The sequence below is a fragment of the Amyelois transitella genome, chromosome 19 (genome assembly GCF_032362555.1).
Source record: "Amyelois transitella isolate CPQ chromosome 19, ilAmyTran1.1, whole genome shotgun sequence".
NCBI lineage: Eukaryota > Metazoa > Arthropoda > Insecta > Lepidoptera > Pyralidae > Amyelois > Amyelois transitella.
In genome coordinates this window covers 8,448,499-8,474,990 of record NC_083522.1, presented here as the reverse complement: position 1 = coordinate 8,474,990, position 26,492 = coordinate 8,448,499, and the positions used below count along the sequence as shown (strand labels likewise).

Sequence of the window (26,492 nt, the reverse complement as noted above, 5' to 3'; positions counted from 1 at the left end):
TGTCATGATACTTAGAGACCAGAAGACCAAGAAGCTATGAATCATAATGACTGTAGGGACAATGCTGCAATGTGTCATGGTACTAAGAGGACTGAAGTCTTCCTCAACATGCGCCTTGCCACTAAGAGGTCTAGAATGTTCCTGAGGCTAATTAGAATTTTAAGAGATAACTATAGAGGTGACTTAACCAATTAGTTGGAAAAGCATTAAAGACTGATGCATTACAACAGTATAATTAGTATATATGATACATACATACTTACATATGGTCACGTCTATATCCCTACAGTATATAATTGTACTTTATGGAGCTGAATGGTTTTGTTTAAAAGTAAAACTTTTTGAATTCCTTTCAGACACGAGACCAGCAGCAACTATTGCGCTGGACATGACAAAAAATACCAAACATGCAACGCTCATCAGGTAACTGAACCTATCTATCTTATCTTCCAAAGAACATACATACATACCATCACGCCTGTTTCATATTGGGGTAGGCAGAGACTTTGGAATTCCATTTGCAACGATCCTTACAGACCTCTCCCGCTTCAAAGAACACCTTGTTTAATTTCACTATTCTACTATCTCTATTAATTTCACTATCACTATTCTGCGAGATTTATGTCCGCTCAATAGTGCTAATGCGTCTACATTTTGCATAGCATTGAACAGCTGCTGAATTTGTACAATTACCCTAGTTAACATACATATTATCACATCTTTATCCGTTGCAGGGTAAACAGAGCCAACCGTTTTGAAAAGACTGATAGGCCACGTTCAGCTATTTGGCTTAATAATAGAAATGAGATTCAAATAGTGACAGGTTGCTAGCCCATCGCCTTAACAAAGAATCCCAAATTTGTAAGCCTATCCCTTAGTCGGCTTTTACGATATCCATGGGAACGAGATGGAGTGGTCCTTGTCTTTATTTTTTTATCAGTGCCGGGATCCTAGTTAAATTTCTATTTTCTTTCAGTGTAACAATGTACCCCGTATGACAGTAAGAGAATTTGCTGATCAAATCTGCTATAGAGCTCGCGATGTGGACCCAGATCTCATCGGCACTGGGTTGCAAAGAATTGATTCTGATGGTAAGTACCATCTAACATTACACCAAGCTCTTCTAGAATAGAATAGATTTATGTTCAAAATTGGATACAAGTTATCACTATTTGACGTCACAACATTTAAATCAAATTATAACTACTACCGCGTCCAAAGCGCATGTGTAGAAGAAGCGGCGGAACAAACTACACTGCAGCTCTCTTCACAGACAAGGGTGCAACCGGGACCAACCACGATGATAAAGGCAAGTATCTAAACTGAATTATATCTTACTAGTTCAGGTACAGACGTAAAAGATACCCACAAGACTTAATAGTCATGTTTGCCTGAAGGGCTTAATAATGGAGATAGAGACTTCGGGACCAACCAGGATGATAAAGGTGAGTACCAAAACGTAATTATATTACAGACAAAAAGAGTGCCGTGTGGTTCCCGGCACCAATACAAAAACGAATAGGACCACTCCATCTCTTTTCCATGTATATCGTAAAAGGCGACTAAGGGATAGGCTTATAAACTAGAGATTCCTCTTTTAGGCGATGGGCTAGCAACCTGTCACTATTTGGACCTCAATACTATCTCAAAGCCAAATAGCTGAACGTGGCCGATCAGTCTTTTCAAGACTGTTGGCTCTGTCTACCCCGCAAGGGATATAGACGTGATCATATGTATGTATGAATGTACAAAAAAAAGAACAATATTCGACATCAGTGGATGGAGTGAAAAAAAAAAACAATTCATTACTATCAGCCCAAAAGCATAACCACAAACTTTCCATCAACTAAACCGGTAAACTCTTCCAGACGTAAGCAGCGCGTGCGCAGTGTGGTGCGACACCCGGGGGGGGGGCTACAAGTCCCGGGGCTGGACCCTGCCTGATGGAACCGCTTGCTCCAAGCTGTCTCCCATGTTCTGCATCTCTGGGGTTTGTCAGGTACACATATAGTTACATATATATTCTGACGGCCTTTGTGGCGCAGCGGTATTACGCTTGTCTGTGACACCGGGGGTCTCGGGTTCAAATCCCGGCCAGGGCATGATGAGAAAAGAACTTTTTCTGATTGGCCTGGATCTTGGATGTTTATCTTTATAAGTATTTATTACAAAATTTAGTATCGTTGAGTTAGTATCTCGTAACACAAGTCTCGAACTTACTTCGAGGCTAACTCAATCAGTGTAATTTGTTTGGTATATATAAATATACTAGCTGTGCCCGCGACTTCGTCCGCGTGGAATAGTTATTTTGGGCATCATATTTATTTTTGCAAACATCCTCCTCGGCTTTATCAATTATAGGGTCACGCGGTCACGCGGTCACGCGTATTAGAAAGAACGCTGGTTCGCCGTATTAAATGTTTCGCTGCAAATTGCTTATAACGACTATATCTCAAAACCTATTCGTCTGATTTATATACTGTAAATGGCAATTTTAGTCTACATGAAAAGCCGAAAGTAATAAATATATTTATTTGGATAAGGATTAATACTGAATTAAAGAAAATTGGTTTCAAAATAACTTATGTTTATAATGAAAAAATAATTAATCAGGAGAGTGTGGAGGGAAAGGTCGGAGTGGGAAGACCTAGACGAACGTATCTTGATCAAATTAAGGACGTCCTGGTAAAGGGTCAGGTCAAAAGTACCCGAAACCGCCGAGCTTGTATGAAGAGAGTTATGAATGTGGACGAAGCGAAAGAAGTATGCAGAGATCGTGGCAAGTGGAAAGAGGTAGTCTCTGCCTACCCCTCCGGGAAAGAGGCGTGATTTTATGTATGTATGTATGTATGAAAAAATAATCTTAAAAAATGAACATAAAAGTGGTTATTGTAAGTAAACCTTAAGAGATAGATATATGCTCTCGCGGACTTTTTTGTGGCAAAAAATGAGTACTTCACATTTTTAGTACATTGTTTTACTATATCTTTGTTGGTTTGCGCAGCGTTCGCGTGGAAAGCTCGCCTTTGGCCGACTCATTCAACTTTCACCTGCATTGTTGAGGTTTCCCGTAGGAAATCCGGGATAAAATGTTGCCTATAGCCTTCCTCGATAAATAGACTATCTAACAGTGAAAGAATTATTCAAATCGGTTCAGTAGTTTCTGAGATTAGCGCGTTTAAACAAACAAACAAACAAAACAAACTCTTGAGCTTTATAATATTAGTATAGATATGCAACACTCACATTAGTTTTATTGCTAACTTATTCTCTTAGCTTAAGGGAAAACATCGTGGGGAAACCTGCACATTATACATACATAAATCACGCCTTTCCTGGAGGGGTAGGCAGAGACTACCTCTTTCCACTTGCCACGATCTCTGCACACTTCCTTCGCTTCATCCACATTCATAACTCTCTTCATGCAAGCTCGGCGGTTTCGGGTACTTTTGACCTGACCCTTTACCAGGACGTCCTTAATTTGATCAAGATACGTTCGTCTATTTAACTGCACATTATGAAGATCCTTTTTAGTTCGAGTAGCTAACGTGTGGAATGAACTGCCTGCGTCTATATTCTGAGACAAATACTGTCCATGAACATTCAGAATCAGAATAAATGGGTATCTCTTGGATAGACATGGAACATCTTCTTCAGCGTCACTTACCATCAGGTTTCATGGAAGACAGAGGGCATCGTAGTGAAATGTGTATATCCCTTGTGGGGTAGACAGAGCCAATAGTCTTGAAAAGACTGATCGGCCACGTTCAGCTATTTGGCTTAATGATAGAATTGAGATCTAAATAGTGACAGGTTGCAAAAAAGAATCTCAATTTTGTCAGCCTATCCCTTAGTCGCCTTTTACAACATCTATGGGGAAGAGATGGAGTGGTCCTGTTCTCTTTTCTATTGGCTCCAAGAACCATACGGCATTCAGTTTCACATCGAGTAAAAATTTGTTTTATTTATATTTATTTTTCTAGAAATTCTCCTGTTCGTCCGGCACAGACACAGAGTTCTCTTTGAAGCCCGGCGACTGCGAGTGGGAAGCCCTACAGTTGCAGGCGGCCGCCACTCACACCACATCGTAAGTTCGTTTTTTTAGTACTTGCACCAAGTTTCTTGACTAAACTCCTAGCAATCATCATTGTACTAGGTATATATGACGGCCTCTGTGGCGCAGCGGTAGTGCGCTTGTCTGTGACACCGAAGGTCCCGGGTTCTTAACGCCTTTTGTCATTCTCTAATAAGTCAACCAGCTGACCGAACAGAAAAACTTTAAGTTGGTGGTGCGATAAAGTGCACATGCATACTGCAAAATATATACATTACAAAAAAAATGCATAAACACATACAAGATACATATAATCATATTCATACAAACATAAAATAATGCCTCTTTCCCGAAGGGGTAGGCAGAGACTACATCTTTCCACTTGCCACGATCTCTGCATACTTCCTTCGCTTTATCCACATTCATAACTGCAATTCAAGCAAGCTCGGCGGTTTCGGATACTCTTTACATATCTATACTTATATTATAAAGCTGAAGAGTTTGTTTGTTTGAACGCGCTAATCTCAGCAACTACTGGTTCGAATTGAAATTTTTTTTTGCATTGAATACACCATTTGTCGAGGAATTCTTTAGGCTATACAACATCACGCTGCAACTATAAGAAATAATCGAGAATGAGAAAAAAAAAAGAAGACAAAAAATCATCCTTGAATCTTGAATCCTTCAATGACGCCCAAAATAACTATTCCACGCGGACGGAGTCGCGGGAACAGCTAGTCAAATTATATATTTGTTTCGTCAGTACAAAATCGTCTGGTACCTGGCGGCGGGCCGTGGGCTCCCAGTGGAGGCCCAGCAGCGGCTGCCACTACCACTGCGTCAGCCCCGGCGCCGGCCTCCGCCTCGTGACCAGCAGGCACACGCACACCATACAGCTGTGCACCCCAGACTCCACCCGGAAAGAGCTGGTGAGTCTCCTCGGCGGTAACGTGTGGAGTTTCAGATAAAACGGTACAGCTGTGCACCCCAGACTCCACCCGGAAAGACCTGGTGAGTGTCCTCGGTGGTAACGTGTGGAGTTTCAGGTAAAACGGTACAGCTGTGCACCCCAGACTCCACCCGGAAAGACCTGGTGAGTCTCCTCGGTGGGAACGTGTGGAGTTTCAGATAAAACGGTACAGCTGTGCACCCCAGACTCCACCCGGAAAGACCTGGTGAGTCTCCTCGGCGGTAACGTGTGGAGTTTCAGATAAAACGGTACAGCTGTGCACCCCAGACTCCACCCGGAAAGACCTGGTGAGTCTCCTCGGTGGTAACGTGTGGAGTTTCAGATAAAACGGTACAGCTGTGCACCCCAGACTCCACCCGGAAAGACCTGGTGAGTGTCCTCGGTGGTAACGTGTGGAGTTTCAGGTAAAACGGTACAGCTGTGCACCCCAGACTCCACCCGGAAAGACCTGGTGAGTCTCCTCGGTGGGAACGTGTGGAGTTTCAGATAAAACGGTACAGCTGTGCACCCCAGACTCCACCCGGAAAGACCTGGTGAGTCTCCTCGGCGGTAACGTGTGGAGTTTCAGATAAAACGGTACAGCTGTGCACCCCAGACTCCACCCGGAAAGACCTGGTGAGTGTCCTCGGTGGTAACGTGTGGAGTTTCAGGTAAAACGGTACAGCTGTGCACCCCAGACTCCACCCGGAAAGACCTGGTGAGTCTCCTCGGTGGTAACGTGTGGAGTTTCAGATAAAACGGTACAGCTGTGCACCCCAGACTCCACCCGGAAAGACCTGGTGAGTCTCCTCGGTGGTAACGTGTGGAGTTTCAGATAAAACGGTACAGCTGTGCACCCCAGACTCCACCCGGAAAGACCTGGTGAGTCTCCTCGGTAGTAACGTGTGGAGTTTATTTGACGTCAACCAATGTTGTTAAACCATACGTTTTGACAATTATTAAGCGATACGAATTATCCTATAACTAGCGACCCGCCCCGACTTCGCACGGGTGCAAAATTCGGAAAAAATTATACATAAAAACCTTCCTCTTGAATCACTCTACCTGTTACAAAAAACCGCATCAAAATCCGTTGCGTAATTTTAAAGATTTAAGCATACAGACAAACAGACTAAAATAGCGACTTTGTTTTATACTATGTAGTGATAATGAATAAAAATTTTGAATTTTTAAATTTGAATTTATCGTGCTGAGTTTCAGATAAAACGGTAAGAGAGATGAGAGATAATTTAAAGTTCCATAGAAGAGGTACAAAAGTCGCGGGGTTAGCTATAGACACATTTGTTCAACATAATAAAAAGTATGGACACAAAATTGTTGTGATTAATCAATGTTGGCTTTTTGGTTTAGTTTTCACGAAATTAATAATAAATATGTTTATGTGTACAACACACTTACACTTATAAAATAATTTCCTTGTCTTGACGATACTATGTACAAGTAAACAGAGGTAACTTTATTGGTTTATGCATCATAGTGTTAAATAATGTAACTGTTTGTTTCCCTGATAAAGATAAATAAATAATAATGTAAAATAATGTAACTGTTTGTTTCCCTGATAAAGATAAATAAATAGATAGCTAGAAGCCGCCAGAGTATAGCGAGCTACTTGGTGAGCGTAGAAGTAGACCAAAGGCGAAGGCCAGGCCAATTAATATTTATTTTTTGTCCAGGGTTGCACACAACGAAAGTCACCTTATCAGTACGCCACCATGGTGTGCACGAAGTACAAAGAAAGAGTCAGAAGACTGTCTGGATTGGGCATGCAAATATCGCCGGCTTTAGGTAATTTAACATCAGTTATCTTTAAATTTTATAAAGCTGAAGAGTTTGTTTGTTTGTTTGAACGCGCTAATCTCAGGAATTACAGGTTCGAGTTGAAAAAATATTTTTGCGTTGAACAGAACATTTATCGAGGAAGGCTTTAGGCTGTATAACATCACGCTGCAACTATAAGGAGCAAAGAAATAATGGAAAATGTGAAAAAAACGGGGTAAATTATCCATCCTTGAGGGCTTCAATAATGCCCAAAATAACTATTCCACGCGGACGAAGTTGCGGGCACAGCTAGTGATAATATAAATTGGTAATATAACGTGTTAGAATACACGTTATTATAAGTGACGTGGATTTTAAGTTTTAATTTTGACGCTGTTAATGTTTTATATTAATTGCCTTTATATTCATGCCTAAAGCCTACCTCGATAAATGGTCTATTCAACGCAAAAAAAAAAAAATCTATTTGAACCAGTAGTTCTTGAGATTAGCGCGTTCAAACAAACAAACAAACTCTTCAGCTTTATAATATTAGTATAGATAAGACCTTGTTATCATTCCTTATTACAGAGGACCCAGATCGCCCTTGCCGTATAGCTTGCCAGGACGAGAGAGTTTCTCATAGATTTTATTTAGTAAATGGACACGAAGGTTGGTTCCCGCTCGGCACCGCGTGTGGGAAGAAGAATACTTCCTACTGCGTTAGTGGGAAATGCTTGGTAAGATATATTTATTTATTTATTTATAATTAATAATATAATAATAATATTTCGAAGAATATTCTAAGTTTAATTAATATTGTGAAGTTGACGTTGTTGAAGAAAATGCTGCAGTGCAGTTTGTTACCGCTTCTTCTGCACTGACGCCTTGGAAGCGGCAGTAAACTTAGTTTTTAAGTAATTTATTTGACGTCAACCAATGTTGTTAAACCTTACGTTTTGCACTGACGCCTTGGAAGCGGCAGTAAACTTAGTTTTTAAGTAATTTATTTGACGTCAACCAATGTTGTTAAACCTTACGTTTTGACAATTATTAAGCGATATATAGTATCCTATAGTAATTAATAAAATTTTTGAATTTTGAATTTTGAAAAATACTTCCTACTGCTTTAGTGGAAAATGCTTGGTAAGATATATTTATAATTAATAAAATAATATATAATAATAATATTACTTTATATGCATAAATGCACGTGAAATGTGCATTTATTGTGCTGTGTGGTTCTCGGCACCAGTAAAAAAGGACCACTCCGTCTCGTTCCCATGGATAGGCTTACCAACTTATTTTAGGCGATGGGCTAACAATTTATTTAAATTTTAATATTTTCTAGACTGTTGGCTCTGCCTTACCCGTAAGGGATAAAGATGTGATTATCTGTATTTACTTATGTAATTTTGTCAGTCACTAATTGCCATATATTATTTCTTGTTAAGCGGGCCCAAAACTTAACAAAATTCGGGCGACATTGCTGACAAAAATGTTCAGCCCAAATATCATAATTGAGAGTAAATTTTAATTTTTAACAGGAATTCGGCCCAGATATCCCCCTATCAGAAATGGTGTTCACATCTTTTTACGGTAGAAAGACTCGGCTCCGAGACTTGGGTTTTTTTTCATACAAACTTTCGCATTCCCATGGAGAATATCATATTTAGTATAAATTTTAATTTTTAACAGGAATTCGGTCCAGATAACACCCCCCTATCAGAAATGGTGTTCACCCTTCCACTACTAAATCGTAACGCGACAGAAATACGAAGAACCTCGCGCCACAAACGGAGTTTGCTGAGAGACCGGATCTCAGTCAAGGCAACACTGGACCAGATACATTTGGAAGATCTCATATCGAAACTAAATCTTACTCGTAAGTCTTAAATATAATAATTAAAACAAGTGATTTATTTCTATTATGACTATCTATATTCTATTTTCTTGTAACTGTAAATTTGAGTGCAATAAAGATAAAAAAAATAAAAGCAAGATCAAACAAAATCAATCAAATCGATTTGTCGATATATCGATTATAAAACAATCGACACTTTTGCAACACTAAAGCTTTTCTCGCCTTTAACTATATAACACTACATATTATAACTTCCTAACAAAGACCTCTACTTACATACATACATACATATGATCACGTCTTTATCCCTTACGGGGTAGACAGAGCCAACAGTCTCTACTTAACATCAGAAATCGCGTTAACTACAATTTGAACTACGGGTTTCCATCTATAATAAAAAACAAATTTTAAAACGACTAAAATTCAAAAATTACGAAGAACATCCCATCAATTACAAAAAAAATATATTATTTCTCTCGTTTCAGACAACCACAATGAGCACGTGACATACTACGACCCAATTCCTGATAACATTGAACTGGACTTCAGTAATCCCATACACGTCGCGCCAGAAGACACGCTCATCAAGAAGAAACCTAGACCTACTTGGGATTAGATAAGTTTAGATTAATACATATTATCACGTCTATATCCCTTACAGAGCAGCCAACAGTCTTGAAAAGACTGAACACGTTCAGCTGCATGGCTTAGTGATGGAATTGTGATTCAAATAGTGACAGGTTGCTAGCCAATCGCCGATAAGAAGAATCCCAAGTTTATAAGCCTTTCCCTTAGTCGCCTTTTAAAACATCCATAGAAAAAATATAGATTGGTCCCATTCAAAAGTTCCGGGATCCACACGGACTCCTTCTTAGTGTTAAATATTGAAGGAAATTAAAAAAATATTCAAATTAAGATACACTTCCTTCATAATAGCCATTTAGAAATTGAAACTACAGTTCAATTACGCGTTCCATCCTCTATTTAAAGTCATTGAAAATAGTGTTAATATGTAAAATAGGCAATGTATATTGTTTTAAAGAGTGTGCATCGCAAAGAGAGAATCGTCAAACAAAAGTAATGAATGAAAAATGATGAAAAGAGAAGAGATTTGTATTTTTAAAATTTTGTAAACGCAATCACTACTGAACCGATTTTGTTGAAATTCGGAAGGTACACAGAAAATAGACCTATATAGGCTACTTTCCTATATATATTTAATTTATTTCCAAAGAAATGGGACTATATCTTTGCTATGTATGTTCCTAATGCGGTCTAAGGGTACACAAATACACTAAAATAGGTTTTACCTAAATTCTCACGGGAGCTTCTTACGATATTCGTAATATACCTATACCTGGATTTTTTATTTTACGCGGGTGGATCCACGGGCAAACTCTAGTATGCAAAAATATATTAATCAAATGTTACTGGTGCTATATCGCGTTATGACAATTTAGCTCAATGCGCACTCTATGTTTAATGAGAATTCTAAGATGCAATGGTTGGAATTAATTTAGTTTCGCTCTGAGCAGACTGTAAAATCATTGTGATCATTTTTTAATTTTATTTATTTAAGTAAAGTAATTTTATGTTAGCCTAAGTAGGTATTAATTATTGAAATAAATTTCATTTTTATAAACAACAAAACGTATGTTTTATTTGTATAAAAACATATTATAACAGTAAATGCACAGTATTTTGTTCTTACATTTTTTTTTTTCATTTTTTATGGTCCAATTACAACACTTGAAAGGTTTTGACGTCAGTGTTGCCAGATAGCTCCATTTTTTAATCCTTTCTTGATAAACATAAAGTTTAAAGTTATAAAAGAATTAGTAAAATAACTTATCTTAAAAATACATGCTTAGGAGTAACTCCTGGTGACTCCCTTCATTGTAGAAATGAGTTTGTTAGGGTCCGTTAAGAACCACTGCCAAAGTTTTCTCATACAGTTTTTGTCGCCATTCTGAAAAAAAAAAGATAGTACATACATATAATCACGTCTATGTCCCTTGCGGGGTAGACAGAGCCAACATTTTTGAACAGACTGATAGACCACGTTCAGCTATTGGGCTATAAGATAGAATTGAGAGTCAAATAGTGACAGGTTGCTAGCCCATTGGCTTAAAGAAGAATCCCAAGTTTATAAGCCTACCCCTTAGTCGCCTTTTACGACATCCATGGGAGAGAGATGGAGTAGTCCTATTCTTTTTTCTATTGGTGCCGGGAACCACACGGCGTAATGTCAAAACAGATAGTATGCGTTACTTATTAGTGTAGATGAGTGTCGGTGGATGTCACATGGTCGGATGTTACATTAGTTTGAATACTAACCGATGCTCTTACGGCGATGAAAATCATCGAACCTGCAGCTTCGAGCATTAAATCACTATTAAATAGGTCAGATGAAAGTAGTTTCGTGTATAAACCTGAGTCGCCCAATCCAGGTCAAATGGCGCACGCCGGACAGTGCTGCCGCCTTCCTGTTTCAGAAGTTATATACATACATACATATGGTCACGTCTATATCCCTTGCGGGGTAGACAGAGCCAAATAGTCTTGAAGACTGAATGGCCACATTTAACTATTTGGCTTATATAAGCTACAGAAGTTATATAAAGTAAGAATATATTTTTTTCCTTTAAAACCTTGACAGAAGTGAACAAGCTGCTAGCATCCAGCACCTTCCTATCCACACCCTCCATTTCTTGCCGCAAGCAGTGCGACAGTGCTGCCGCCGTGCTATCGCAACAGTATGTTTAGTGAGAATATATTTTTTTGAAATAATACCTTGACCGAAGTAAACAAGCTGCTAGCATCCAGCACCTTTCTATCCACACCCTCCATTTCTTGCCGCAAGCAGTGCGACAGTGCTGCCGCCGTGCGGTCGCGGCAGTTCGGCTGTTTAGTGCAACCGTCCCAGATATAGTCGCGGAGAGGGAACGATGATTTTACACTGTGGATAAGAAATTATTTTGAATGGACGGATATCATACAACTGATTTTTAATTATCGCTATATTTATATAAAGTGTAATGCAACACACTTTTTATAAATTGAATAGGTATTAAACATTGAATAATTGAGATTCTAATAGTGACAGGTTGCTAGCCTATCGACTTAAACGAAGGATCCCAAGTTAAAAAGCCTTTCCCTTGGTCGCCTTTTACGATATCTGTTTAATGATGTACTAATGAATTGATGTGTCACTTGAAAAAAAGAGGAATTAAGTCGGGATAAATAAATTTTCTATAAGTATTAAATCACTAGATTTAACAAAATTTGTACTTAGTTAATAATAAATATCAAAACATGCACTCGTGAACTAATTGCGTTGTACTACATTTTTTTAAATATTTGGAATATTTTCATAATGGAACCTAAGTTCCATTATGAAAACAGAACATGTTCAATTTTTGTAACTGGCCAGTTTTATGTAAGGAGGTTTTGTATAAAATTTTACAAACATTCTGGACAAAATCCATGGGAAGGAGAAAGAGTGGTCCTATTCTATTTTCTGTTAAATACAAGATATCCATATATACAACCCACAAATTTTCTGATAAATCTATCCTATGCACTATGATATCCAAATTCCTTAAGAAAACTCATCAAAAAGTATAATTTCAACACTTACAATTCATTCAAAGCCTGTTCCTTCTTCAGGAATGCTTCATTAATATTATCTTTCAACTCTTCCACATTCGCTATAAGGTCTCCATAGATTTTGATCAAAACTACAGCATCTGTAGTGGAGTGGCCTAGGATCTTGCATAAGATTTCAATGAGAGGATCCGATGACTGTAACTTGAGTTGGCACGCCTCTTGCTCGCCACATATAGTATTCATAGAGTCCTGAGGAAAAGTAAGCTGTATGTAGCTACAACATTAGATTATTAAGTACATGTTAGTGTTTAATAGTCTAATGTTGTAGCTACATCAATAATATCTCAATCATCTCAATCATCAATAATTCAATTTGATCATAGGAAAACCAAATCGCGATTTCAAATATTTCATGGATTGGAACATAAAAACAAACTTCGACACAACATTTATGCTCCAATCCGAGAAATCTTTGTAATCGCGATTTAGATTCTTCGCTGCTATTGGCTAAGCGCGTCAATTTCTTCGCGATTGACAGTAGTTGTTTGATTGGATGTTGTGTCGAGTTGCGTAGAGATGTCGCCACACAGCCAAACGTGGCTTTTCAGTATATCAAGACTGCCGGCTCTGTTTACCTCACAAGGGATATACAGGGTAACTTTTAATTCAACTGCATAAATTTAACTGTTAAGTGTACTCATCTAAAGGATATTTAAAAACGTTAAAAGAAAAATATCGGTTCATATTTCAGAAACTACGAAAAAAAATTAAAGTTTCAAAATCCACGATCCTAAATACGTTATATCGCCCCGGCCGGCGGAAAAGCGACGTGTAAGATTCAACGTGTAGAGGTCAACGACACAATTCATTCAGCTGAGCGATCTCGACAACTCTGTACTTTACTTGATCTTGATACTAGAAAAATAATTTATTTTTCAGACATTTATTTACCTACATGTTTAGTTTTAATTTCTTTTTGTAGTATTGGTCTTTAATAAAGCGTGTGACGTAGTTTTTGAGGGTTTTTTTAATGTGAAAATGATGACGTTTAATTTAAATAAAAATAGGCTCAAACAGCTCAGAAGCATGGGTATAGTCTATGTTTAAAAGGATGCAGTTGTTTTAAATGTCACCCTGTATACATGATTATATAAACGAATGAATGAATGAATTAAAGGTGGGATGTATCTATCCAGCACTCACAATCCTAGCAGCGACCGCGTCGGCTTCCTCCAGCACATGTCGCCGGAGCTGGGCCGCGAACTGGACCACCTCCTCCAGGGTCCTCAGCTCGTGCCGCAGCGCGCAGTATAACAGCCGGTCCAGCGTCAACGCTTGTTGGGTCGCGTCCAGCAGATGTGACAGCTCTGTGTTGATTTGCCTGATAGGGAAATTTTATCAATTAATAAATACATACAAATTACACAGATTGAGTTCCTATCCACCAAGTCATTGTTGTCAAAAAAAAAACTATCAAAAAGGTAAGAAGTGTTATTGTGGCCCTTATAAAACTAAATTATTATTTTTTTTTTAATTAGTATCAAGTTTGGAGTGTAATATTACATACATACATACATATGGTCACGTCTTTATCCCTTACGGGGTAGACAGAGCCGACAGTCTTTAAAAGACTGATAGGTCACGTTCAGCTGTTTGGCTTAATGATAGAATTGAGATTCAAATAGTGACAGGTTGCTAGCCCATCGCCTAAAAGAAGAATCCCAAGTTTGTAAGCCTATCCCTAAGTCGCCTTTTACGACATCTATGGGAACGAGATGGAGTGGTCCTATTCTTTTTTTTTATTGGTGCCGGGAACCCCACGGCACTTTTATCAATTAATAAATATATACAAATTACACAGATCGAGTTAGCAGCCACCAAGTCATTGTTGTCAAAAAAGGTAAGAATTGTTATTATATATTGGCCCTTGTAAACAAAATTATTTTTTTAACAATATTATCAAGTTTGGAGTGTTATATTTTTTATTTATTTGACAAAAATAACAAGTAAAGAGAGGACAGTGACATTTATATATCAAAGTTCAGGTGACGAGTATTCGCAACCAACAAGCTTGTATGAAGAGACTTATGAATGTGGATGAAGCGAAAGAAGTCTACAAGAAATCATGGCAAGAAGAAAAATAAAGTCTCTGCCTACACTCACCGAGAAAAAAGCGTGATTTATGTTAGTGTTGTAGCAAAAAATCATCGATCTCAGGGGATAAAGAAGTTTTGATTAAGGAAAACTGCATCTTGATTCATTCTTTATATTAATACTATACTTAGCATTAACTGACCCCTTTTTGTACAACGCTTTTGATACGAGGTAAAAAGTGAGAAATTAATACATACTCTCTGATCGCTAGAGCGGCCCTCGCCGTCGTGTCTATGGCTAATCGCGTCCTACCATCGACAAGCGCTTTAATGGCGTCTTGCACTTCATTGTCTATGATTATTTCTTCTTGTTCTAATAACTCTAGAGCACTCTGGGCTTCCAATGTGCAGGCTCTGAAATTTAAGAAATAATACAATAAATTGTGTGTAGAGTGTCGATGGTCCAATAGGTAAGCTGTCTGGTTAAAACGCGTGTTGCGCAGAAAGGCACCAGTTCGAATCCCACCGCCGCAATGTACGAATGACTATATTCGAAGTTACGTTCATTAGTTTGAATACTAACCGAACTCACACGGTGAGGGAAAACAACGTGAGGAAACCTGCACATTCAGACAACTGGATGTGTAACCATGATCGATCTAATACGGGTTAGGTTCCCGTGTGTAAAAACCTGACTCACCCAATCCAGGATCCATGTTCAAGGGTTCCTCTCCAGAGTGGTGAGGATGCAACCGGGACGAGCCAGAAAGAAGATAATAAATAAGGTGTAAATATTTAGTTCCTCAAAAATTGTAAAAGTCAACTAAGGAAAAAGCTAAACTTGCAATCGTTCTTTCTTACGATGGGCTAGCAAATCGTCACTATTAGTTCTGCCTACGCCTTAAGAGAGACAGACGTGATATATGTGTGTAAACTATAGAAACGTTATACTTACGTTACTTGACTGGGATGGACGTTATTGTAATTAGACACAAGGGCTAGTTTCGCTTGTTCGCCAGTCAGTTCCGCCTTGGACTCGACATACGCCAAAGCTGCTTCGGTTAATCTGAAAATACAAACAAATACAATAAATATTTATGAATATTAAGACTACTATTATAACAATACTAATTGATACTTCTTATCATCTAATTTGGGGAAATCAAAATAAATACACCAGATATAATTGGGGATTTTTGATAAACTTCCAAAAATACCAAATTCAAAACTTTTATTTATTATACCTTTTGTAGGCCATAAGAGTTTTATTAAAAGCCAATGTTTTAATTAATAAAGTAGGCTTCTTTTTAATGGGAACTGGGTTGGTTCCAATGCTAACTAATAAGAACCAGGCTCTCATTTAAAAAAAGTTCTACAGGCGTAACTTCTTACTGTAATTAGACAGGAAATATCTTTAAGTAACTATCTTATTTCGAGGCTCCAATCAGACTTATGTCAGGTTATATCTCCAATTCATCCATATATCTTTCGAAAACTTGAATATTTAAGAAATTCCAACTTTCGTTTATCTTAGTATGTTTCATACCAACCTCTCCTCCATACTCTTAGCTTCAATCAGAGCAGTGCGCAAATCCTCATCCGTAACATTGTTTTTCTTCTTCTTGTTAAACTTCTTTGAGACATACAAGTCGAAATGAGATCTGAACAGAGCCTGCGATTGCCTGTAAGCCTCAAAGGGGCCAAATGTGAAAAACTTCTTTGATAGATCCTGAAAAATATATGTTAAGATTATGATACTTTTGATACAAATGAGCACAAAATAGTTTTCTTTAAATAGAGAAGAGTTAACAATTTTACCGCATTTGCCGCATTATAGTTGCCAAAGGTGCTTTTTCCCTTTCCTATATAGAATTTTCAAAGTTTGAAGGTTAGGATTATTGGCAGATTAAGCAAATAATAAGTATTTAGGAATGTCAAGAATTGCCCATTAATTGAAACATTTTCCGAAGTCAATTTTGGAAATTGAATGAAAGAATTTTTTAACTGTTCAAAAGTTAGGTAGTTATTTATTTGCATACATAACTTTACTCTTCGACTAGTTATGCACATATAAAAAAAACAGAATGCCATTTTCCAATTTACTTTTCTCAGAGATTAAATATTTGACAAGGTCATAGAAAAATCCCTGAAGATAGAAACTACAATAACCCATACCTTGTCTGCGTGACAATTGGTGTAAACCTCCAACGTATCAGCAATAACATCGATCACTCCTTCCGTAATGGACTCTACGTCTTCAGCCAACTGCAGACACTCCTCGGCCGCTGAGGATTCGTCTTCAGACCCCTGCTGTTGGGCCGCATGGAGTTTTGTAACTTCGAGATTTAACTGTTCTCTCGTTTGTCTGAAAATTTCAATATTGTTTTAAGATTGTGTGGTTTCTGGCACTTTAGATTAAATAAAAGCAGTCCATATCTTTCCTATGGATGTTGTAAAAGACTACTAAGGGATAGGCTTAGAACGTGGGATTCTTCATGTAGGCGATGGGCTAGCAATGATTGTTTAGTAAGTACTTATAATAGTTTAACAAACCATGTTGAAAATCAACCATGAATCAGGCCAGTCAGTCAAAAACTAAAGCTTGAACCTGTAGGGCAAAAAAAATGAACTGCTAGTTTTATTAGCGCAAAGAAACTCACTCATTCTGTTTCACCAGATCTTCCACAACTTGGTAATGCTTCTTCAGCAAACCTACTCTGTCTTTCTGCATGTTGATATCAAGTTTGACATCTTCAAAGGCTTCCTCATCACCTGGTAGACAGATACCAGGATACTCCTGTAATATTGATGAGATTGAGGCTTCCAGGTCAGACGGAGTGAGTAACTGGCCATGCTTCTCAATTTCTAAATATCTGTAAATGTAAAATATTATTTTACAATAATAATAACATACATTATATTATGCCTCTTTCCGGAGAGGTGGGCAGATACTATCTTCATTTTTATATTTGCCACAGTCATTATGATTTGATTGCAATCGATTGCAGTGAAATCAAAAATATTAACAGAGGACAATGCCTGAGAACGATTAAATAATTATATAGGTACCTGTATTCTTCACGAGCATTCAAAGCATTATTTTGATCCAAATTATTGAATAACCACCGTAAAACTTCGGCAAAAGCAGGATCATTCAGCATCCATTCAAAGGATTTTTTATATGTCTCTACACCCAAACTTTCAAGAAATGGAACGAATTCTTCGTCTGTTATGTCGTTTAATGAATTCATTGTAATATTACTTTAGTCACAAGCAAGTGCAATATTGTTTTATATACAAGATTTAATTTAAATTATTAAATTATTTTCTAATGTAACCGTCCGATACCAACAAAACAACAACTTCGATTAACTGACGGATGTGACGTTGACATTGACGGTTGCAATGTATTGATATTTGACAACTTTTTTTTTCTCGACCATCTCGTAGGACACGCTAAAGTCTACAAATCATGCTGCCTAGTCACATAGAAAGTAAGTCAAAGACACAGCAAAGGGGAAAACACTTTCGGGATGTCTCAACTCTCGTTTATTACACACTAAACCCGTATCATCTAACTTATAATAACATTTTACGAACGAGAAATGAAATAAAATAATTGAGTAAGTTTGTGCCACTTAAGTAGTTACTGGCTGAAGGTTCGGAATGTCGAAACGAGAACCTAAGAGGATAAAGAAATATCAAAATAATGAAACATAATAACATATGAAGATACCTTAAAGTAGGTGGGTAGGTACTTAAACAATCCACTTCATTGCAACAAAAACAAATTTCATCAACAGCAGTACATCATTCCATTTGGCGTGACAAGAATGAAGGAAGGCGGACCAATTTCGGTCATTAGCCAATCAGGCCCCTATTTTATTTTGAACATCCTCGCTCTTGAACGCACCAAGTTCAAGGGCAGTTGGGACGATACTTACGTCACAGTTTACCGGTTCGGGTACCTGGTGACATCTAGATTTTTCTAAAAAACAAGGCAAAAGATAGTCGATGGTCCACATTTGGCATGGTTTTATAATTTGGTGGTTCGATGTTTGTACCTAATAAGAAAAGGAGTGTCACTCCTGCTTAGAGCAAGATTTTAGATTTTTCCACGGAAGCGAAGACTCGAACAAAAGTTAGCTAACAAGGCAAATTTTTTTTTTCAAATTTCTTCTCGCGTACTAGTTTTTAAAGCCAGTTTTATTTTATTTTTTATTTCATGATAATACATTCATGACCATAAAACCTACGCATTTATTTATCTCAGTGACAAGTAAAAGCCAATACATATCATATGTAGGTACTTATATGCATCTGTGGTTAGTACTAATCACGTAGGTAAATATCACACGAAAAAAATACGTTCGAATTGAGAACCTCCTCCTCTTTTGTGTTGGTTAAAAATAACTATCCTGCCTGATCAAGTGCAAAGCAGTAAGATACTCAAAGCCTATTGAAATTTGCTTCCGTTGTGGAACTCGACTTTCTAGTTTGCATGTATGTTAACACTGTCATATACGTCACGTTACAAAATTTCAGTGGGTGAATGGGAAGGCATTCGCAATATACCTGCTACCTTAAGGTTCGAATTCTACTGCAGATAGGTAAGTAACTGTAAGTATCTACCAATAAATCCTTTCAAAAATAGGTTGAGTTTAAATTTCTCTTACGGCCAGGGAAAACGTCGTGAGGAAACTTAACATTTTCAGGCAACTCAATGTTTCCCTTTTCCCTTGCGCCGATTTTTGAATACGTCCTTAAGTACCTCTCTGAGAGGAGCCCGGGAGCACCTTTTGGGCAAGTGTACCTACCGTTATTTGTATGAGTTAGGTTCTTTTCGGGCAGGGTGTACCACTTCTGTTACGAGTTTTCACTGGGATGAAATGTATCATATTTCCTTCTCCAGACTCTTAATTATTTATGTATACGCAATTTCAAGAATAATGATTCATTAGATAACCCGTGAAGAGGTAACAAACAAACAAACGTACTTTCGCATTTATGATGTAGCGGTAGCGGGAGCAATGATTCTGCTCGACCGTCACCAAAGGGAAGATCTTCCGCCAGGCTGGTGTGATGCCTGGGGAACCGCGGCTCCGACGATGATGTGTCGGAGGTTGTATATATGCTCCAATCCGTGAAATCTTTGCTTGTGCGGTTAAGACTCCTTGATGTTATTGGCTGATAGCGTCGCGTGATTTACTGTAGTAGCTTGTGGTGTAGAGATTAAAGTTGAAGCCACAAAAATATTAGTTGGGATACTTCGATATACTTAGTTTAAAAAACTTGGGATAGCATAATACTTAATATCCTTTTTAATCCTTCATTTCCTCACTATCTTCATAAAAATTTCTCGTTCCGTGAGACGGATAGTCGCATGCGATCTCATAATAATCTTAGATTACTTATTCCTTCTTATTCTTCTCGGACTTATGGCTTGTCTTTTAGTGTTCGTTCCGCTCAGCTTTGGAATAACCTCCCACAAGATACGAGATCTGCTCTTAACCTTAGTTCTTTTAAATCACTTATCAAAAGACTGTATGCTGATGCATCTAACAATTGAGTGTACTCATAAATATGTAAGTTTATTTATATATATATTATTTATGTATGTTTATTTTTAATTATGTAGAAATGTACTGTTTATTATATAGCATCCTCATTGCTTTTTATGTGCGCTGCCTTTTAAATTTTGGATTTTCCTTTATATTTTGGTTGACTGGAAGAAATCCCATCAGGGATAAGTCCGCCATTGTGCATATTCTTCTAAATCCAATAACTGTTTTGTAATTTGTTATATTTATTTTTATGTGCAATAAAGAGTTTACAAACAAACAAACTTAATAGCACATTGATATTTCGAAAATGTACTAAGTATTTTTACAATATAACGTTTTGCGAATAGCATAAACAGCTTCTGAGCGGAGACTGTTCGCTCTGTCTACCCCGTAAAGGATGAACCCGTTATGTTCCTACAGATGTATTCTGTAACTAATCTAATGGAAACAGTCCCAAAAGCATGGACAGCAACTACATAGGAAGTAGGCGACACGAAGGACCCTTCACAAACCGCATTGTCCCCTCAGATAGAAAAACAATGGACAGGCCTGTTCATGTCCACATTGCTTCTAACACCAAGTTTTCCTTAACTATTCCGTGTATGCTTCCTCATATCTATTGGAACGGAGTTAAGTCTAAATTTGCGTGCATTTTATTTGTCCGATTTGTGAGTTAAATTTGTGACAGTCATCGAGCATTGAAACTCTTGGATTCCTTTGATTTTGAAGAGCGCTGTGGAACTTTCTATTCGCTTAAGGACTTGACTTACCTTAGTTTTTACCAATTTATTACACACGTTGTTAACATTCATAGTAAGAGTTAGTATGAAGTTTAATAGATGGTAGGTAGATACTACATCAGAACCGTCACTCTACACCTTTTAAATCTGATATTTCAAAGACCATGTTAAACTAGCACTGATACCTTATTAAATACTAGAGGCCGCCCGCGACTTCGTCCGCGTGGAATCAATACCACGGGAACACCGGGATAAAAAGCCTATATGTTATTCTGGGTCTTCAGCTACCTAAATACCAAATTTCATCGTAATCGGTTCAGTAGTTTTTGCGTAAAAGAGTAACAATCATCCATACTGACATACTCACAAACTTTCGCATTTATAATATTAGTAGGATTAAGTCTAATTTTGGCCATTGCGCTTTACTACCATCTAAAGGATATAAAGACTTATTTGTATGTGTGTACATCAAACAACTGATGGATTGAAAACTTATGTATTTCCAATCAATTCAATTAACACGATTGAAAAAAGGCATGGAAATAACGAATTTAATTGAATTACACCTTCAAAGCCAAAAGCACACAAAATGAAACATAAATATCTCTGGCACGTTCGCATGTCAGTTCGTAACGAAAGCTATTCCAAACATAGCACAATTAATATAAATACAACGAATCGTATAAAAGGATCTATTTGTGTCGTTAGCGCGTGTTCGAGTCGGTTTGTTTGGGAGACGAGTTCGTGTTTTCAGAACAGAGAATGGAATAGATACGCTGGCTTTTAATTTGACGACATTTTAGGGGATGTTGGCCGACCATTACTATTACATTGAGAATTCGTGCTTTAGGTCTTAAAGAAAGCCAAGACTAGTCATTTTATCTTAAACTAGCTGTGCCTGCGACTTCGTCCGCGTGGAATAGTTATTTTGGGCATCATTGAAGCCCTCAAGGATGATGAATAATTTTCCCTGTTTTTTTCACGTATTCCATTATTTCTTTGCTCCTTATAGTTGCAGCGTGATATTATATAGCCTTCCTCGATAAACGGTCTATTCAACGCAAAAATAATTTTTTAACTCGAACCAATAGTTCCTGAGATTAGCGCGTTCAAACTAACAAACTGTTCAGCTTTATAATATTAGTATAAAATAGCCTATTCCTAAACTGTACTCCTGATATTTGTATTCTTACTGGTAGAAGCTCAGGCTACGTCCAAAACCATACACTTTAGAGGATAATAGGTATATCTGTGATGCAAAAAATTCTTAACATGAAACATTTTTAAACATGAACTCCTAAAAAATTGCATTACACGAGCACTTACAAATGTCTAAGTATAGTTAATGTTACTTATAGAGAAGTGTTAGATATTACAAATAATTTCTAACACTTCTCCACACCTTTTTATTCTGCACCAAGCATTGTATGTAAAGCTACCAGATTAGGTCCAAGCCTAATGCTACCAAAATCCGTCACCTCACAACCTAACACGTAATAATAAACAATCTTTATGTAAACTAGTCTTCGCCCGCTGCGGCGCACGAGTGGGCGTTATACAACTATTTTGAGAGACGTCAGAATGGAGTATGGAGATTATAATTAATGGACTTTTAAAATCCGTCATGTTGCATGTTGTTTTAGTAACTTCAGAAATAAAAAGTGTTCCCTAAGATTTTAGGTTAGTTAATTCTTTTTCTATTTTCATTCTAGCTTAAAGTATTATGACAACATAAAAATAAATATATTCTTTGATTGATATCTATCTATAGATATATTTGATAGATATTTTCCTGGAGGGGTAGGCAGATACTACATCTTTCCACTTGCCACGATCTCTGCATACTTCTTTCGCTTCATCCACATTCATTGTTAGATAAATTTGCAATAAACTATAATACAACATGTTCCATGCCGCCGGCAATAACTTCTTTATCATGAAACAAATTCTAAAACGAATCTTTCAATCTGCCGTGTGGTTCCCGGTACCAATAGAAAAAAGAATAGGACCACTCCATCTCTCTCCCATGGATGTCGTAAAAGGCGACTAAGGAGTAGGCTTATAAGCTTAGGATTATTCTTTTAGGTGATGGGCTAGCAACCTGTTACTATTTGAATCTCAATTCTATCTTAAAGCCAAATAGCTGAACGTGGCCTATCAAGTCTTTTCAAGACTGTTGGCTCTGTCTATCCCGCATGGGATATAGACGTGATTATATGTAAGTATGTATGTATGTATGTATCTTTCAATACTTTGTCGGCTTTCTACATCTTGTATCACTTCCGTATCTAATTTCGTAACACACTGCGCTATTAAAATATGATGTAGTACATAATTGGACTGCTTTCAGCGCCCTTTCAAAAAGATTAAAGCAAATCGGCACTTGCCTAATATCATCAGCATTATGATGGTATATCATGTACAAACGTACTTACACTGTATAAGAATACTCGTGAAACGATTTCGTAAGACGGTTTAATTCTTTAAAAAAAAAACAAATCTTTTATCTATACTAATCTTATAAAGCGCTAATCTCAGGAACTAGGTACTGGTTTGAATTGAAAAATTCTTTTTGCGTCGAATAGACCATTTATCGAGGAAGGCTTTAGGCTATTTAACATCACGCTGCAACTATAAGGAGCAAAAAATAATGAAAAATGTGAAAAAAATAACGGGGAAAATTATTAATCCTTGAGGGCTTCAATGATGCCCAAAATAACTATTCCTTCAATCATTAAGCCTAACAGCGGAACGAGGCCCGTCAGTCTTTCCAGACTGTTGGCTCTGTCTACCCCGCAAGGGATGTGGACGTGATTATATGTATGTAAGTACTTATTGCGTATAAATAAAGCCAAAATGACCGTTATTGTATATTGTTAACCGTGACCATAAAGGGAAATCCTGTGACTAACGGTTAGTTCACCTGCGGATGACTCATTTCGAAGGGCCGTTGAATATAATTACCTACGTAGGTACCTATACATATTTATTAGCGAACATGACGTTTTCTACGCAAAAAAATGCAATTTCGCAGACTATTTACTTAGTAGTTTAATAGATATATACCTACATACATACATACACAAATCACACATACAAATCCTAATTATATATTTTATGTATGTATATGTATTTTTATAGTGTATATTATGTATCTTGTATGTATTTACGCATTTTTTTTGTTATGTATATATTTTGTCAGTATGCATGTGCACTTTATCGCACCACCAACTTAAAGTTTTTTCTGTTTGGTCAGCTGGTTGACTTGTAGAGAATGCCAAACGGCATTTAGTCCGCCTTTTGTACATTTTTGATTATTGTGCAATAAAATTTAAATAAATAAAAAAATAAAATCATACCTCTTTCCCGGAGGGGTAGACAGCGACTTCCTCTTTCCACTTGTCACGATCTCTGCATGCTTCCTTCGCTTCATCCACATTCATAACTCTCTTTATGCAAGCTTGGCGGTTTCGGGTACTCTTGACCTGACCCTTTGACCAGGACGTCTTTAATTTGATCAAGATACGTACGTCTAGGTCTTCCCACTCCAATAGATATATAGCTAGGAAAATTAAGTAGTATAACTTTACAATGTTATATAAACTATTTGTTACAATTTTAAAATAGAAATAAGAATAAAAAAGAAAAAAAAGGACCACTCCATCACTTTCCCATGGATGTCGTAAAAAGCGATTAAGGGATAGGCTTATAAATTGGGATTCTTATTTTACGCGATGGTCTAGCAACCTGTCACTATTTGAATCTCGATTCTATCATAAAGCCCAACAGCTGAACGTGGCCTCCCAGTATCTTCAAGACTGTTGGCTCTGTCTACCCCGCAAGGGATATAGACGTGACTACATGAATGAATGAATTATAATACCCATTAGTTGGAATGGCATTCAGGATGTAGGTACGGGGGTTTAAATGTCACCGTAACTGGTCATAAGTCACCCAAACGTCACCACTGCACTTACATTCTGATTTATTATGTTTTCCCCCCCCTCCCTACTGCGCATGCGCAAATGACATGTGATATTGATATAAATGGCTGAAAGCCACGTCAGTTGTTACGGCTACTTGGATTGAGTAGTTACATGGTATGTGCGTCGACTCTGGTTTTTGCACGAATATCAAATACTTACAGCCGTGTGGTTCCCGGCATTAATACAAAAAAGAATAGGACCACTCCATCTCTTTCCTATGAATGTCGTAAAAGGCGACGGTAAGGGATAGGCTTACAAACTTGGGATTCTTTTTTAGGCGATGCGCTAGCAACCTGTCACTGTTTGAGTCTCAATTCTATCATTAAGCCGAACAGCTGAGCGTGGCCTTTCAGTCTTTTCAAGACTGATGGCTCTGTCTACCCCGCGAGGGATATAGACGTGATGATATGTATGTATGTATGTATCAAATACTTACTATATAGGTATATAGGAGTATCTACGCCCGCTTCTCCATCCGCATAAATGGACAGTTCCCATTTCGGTTCCCGCGGAAATTTCGGGAAATCCTGTCTTAGTGCACCAAGACCACATAAAGAATCAACATGCCAATTTTAAAACTCTAGACAACGCATTGATATGCCAGCTCATACAACTTGCAATATACATATCTATCAAATTTGGGATAATAAATGTTTTCGACTATTATCAATTCCGTGAAATGCAGTTCAAAATGCAATAAAGCTGCACTAATTGACCCAATTTCAAATTAATTATCACATTTAATGTGTTGTGCGCAGTCATGATAAGAGGCCGGTGCGTCAAAGTGCATTGATAAAGTTTCAAAGCGCCTGCGATGTGATCGAATGTTTGGTAAACCAATAAAAAAATAACACTTGAGAAGCCATTAAACCATTGTGTTCAAAAGACAGAATTGATAAGCACACATCATACAAAACGAAATAATATTTATTAATATCTTCTTACATACATACACATGGTCACGTCTATATTCCTTGTGGGGTAGGCAAAGCCAACAGCCTTGAAAACACTGATAGGCCACGCTCAGCTGTTTGGCTTAATGATAGAATTCAAATAGTGACAGGTTTCTAGCCCATCGCCTAAAAAAAGAATCTCAAGTTTGTTAGCCTGACCCTTAGTCGCCTTTTACGACATCCATGGGATCGAGATGGAGTGGTCCTTTTCTTTTTTGTACTAATGCCGGGAACAATAACAATTTGTGACTTAATGCTAATAGATTATCTAATAGTCTACTCTCTCAGTCAGATGGAAGTCTCTTCATGTAAAAACCTGACTTACTCGAACCAGGATCATGTGTAAAGGTGAACCTGGGCTTCTCTCCAGAGAGGTTTAAATTCAAATTCAAAATTCATTATTATTGGACATTTCAATATCAACTTAATAATTGTCATATCTTAGGTGAGGATGTGACCAATTTGTAACGCCATGATAAGAAATATAAGTATCTAATGTATTTATTTTTTTTAAGAAAGAAAAGGACCAAACGCAATTGACTTCGGATTAGGTATGCTAAATCTAGAATCTAGATAAAATCATTAATTCACTTGACGCCATAATTTGAGAACAAATATCAAATTGTAACAAATCGATCGCTTATAAGCAGGGTGGGTCCCACGGGAATCGAAGTCACATCCTTTATAGGTAATGGTCCGTATTATGCGTTGGGCAACATCTATTATTATGACCTATTTTAGGGCCCTTCGGCTACAAAGAGCGACCTATTAGTCAGCCTTGGACCATTTTTGGCCTATTATAAGGTACTGGTTTTAGATGCAATTGTAAGAGATTCTTACAACGTTATATTATTTCTCCAATGTTGTTATTGTTAAGAACACATACGAGTACATATCACGTCTT

The 26,492-nt window shown here is 37.5% G+C and overlaps 2 protein-coding genes across 2 annotated transcripts in view; one reads left to right on the top strand and one right to left on the bottom strand.

Moving 5' to 3' along the window:
- The window catches only part of LOC106140198 (A disintegrin and metalloproteinase with thrombospondin motifs adt-2), a 45,045-nt gene extending 35,459 nt beyond the window's left edge, over window positions 1-9,586 (top strand). The window contains exons 10-18 of the mRNA XM_060949646.1: window positions 357-423; window positions 977-1,091; window positions 1,869-1,999; window positions 3,984-4,087; window positions 4,818-4,983; window positions 6,698-6,809; window positions 7,371-7,519; window positions 8,478-8,664; window positions 9,129-9,586. Coding sequence (XP_060805629.1) covers window positions 357-423; window positions 977-1,091; window positions 1,869-1,999; window positions 3,984-4,087; window positions 4,818-4,983; window positions 6,698-6,809; window positions 7,371-7,519; window positions 8,478-8,664; window positions 9,129-9,259 — 1,162 coding nt within the window. The 3' untranslated portion in view covers window positions 9,260-9,586. The remainder of the gene's footprint in view (window positions 1-356; window positions 424-976; window positions 1,092-1,868; window positions 2,000-3,983; window positions 4,088-4,817; window positions 4,984-6,697; window positions 6,810-7,370; window positions 7,520-8,477; window positions 8,665-9,128) is intronic.
- A 690-nt stretch (window positions 9,587-10,276) lies between these two features.
- Window positions 10,277-17,699, bottom strand: LOC106140333 (uncharacterized). Its single transcript, XM_060949479.1, has 10 exons — window positions 17,415-17,699; window positions 17,006-17,218; window positions 16,521-16,710; window positions 15,896-16,074; window positions 15,301-15,411; window positions 14,604-14,759; window positions 13,456-13,633; window positions 12,284-12,501; window positions 11,437-11,602; window positions 10,277-10,612 (listed from the first exon to the last, which is right to left on the bottom strand). The coding sequence occupies exons 1-10, from the start codon at window positions 17,594-17,596 to the stop codon at window positions 10,511-10,513; spliced, it is 1,695 nt and encodes a 564-aa protein (XP_060805462.1). The 5' UTR covers window positions 17,597-17,699; the 3' UTR covers window positions 10,277-10,510.
- Window positions 17,700-26,492: the final 8,793 nt, after the last annotated feature.

Coding starts and splice junctions, on each gene's coding strand:
- LOC106140333 (XM_060949479.1), bottom strand. CDS start 17,596: ATGAATTCATTAAACGACATAACAGACGAAGAATTCGTTCCATTTCTT. Junction 16,711..17,005: donor GATCTGGTGAAACAGAATGA/GTGAGTTTCTTT, acceptor TGAAATTTTCAG/ACAAACGAGAGAACAGTTAA. Junction 12,502..13,455: donor ACGCGGTCGCTGCTAGGATT/GTGAGTGCTGGA, acceptor ACTTTTCCTCAG/GACTCTATGAATACTATATG.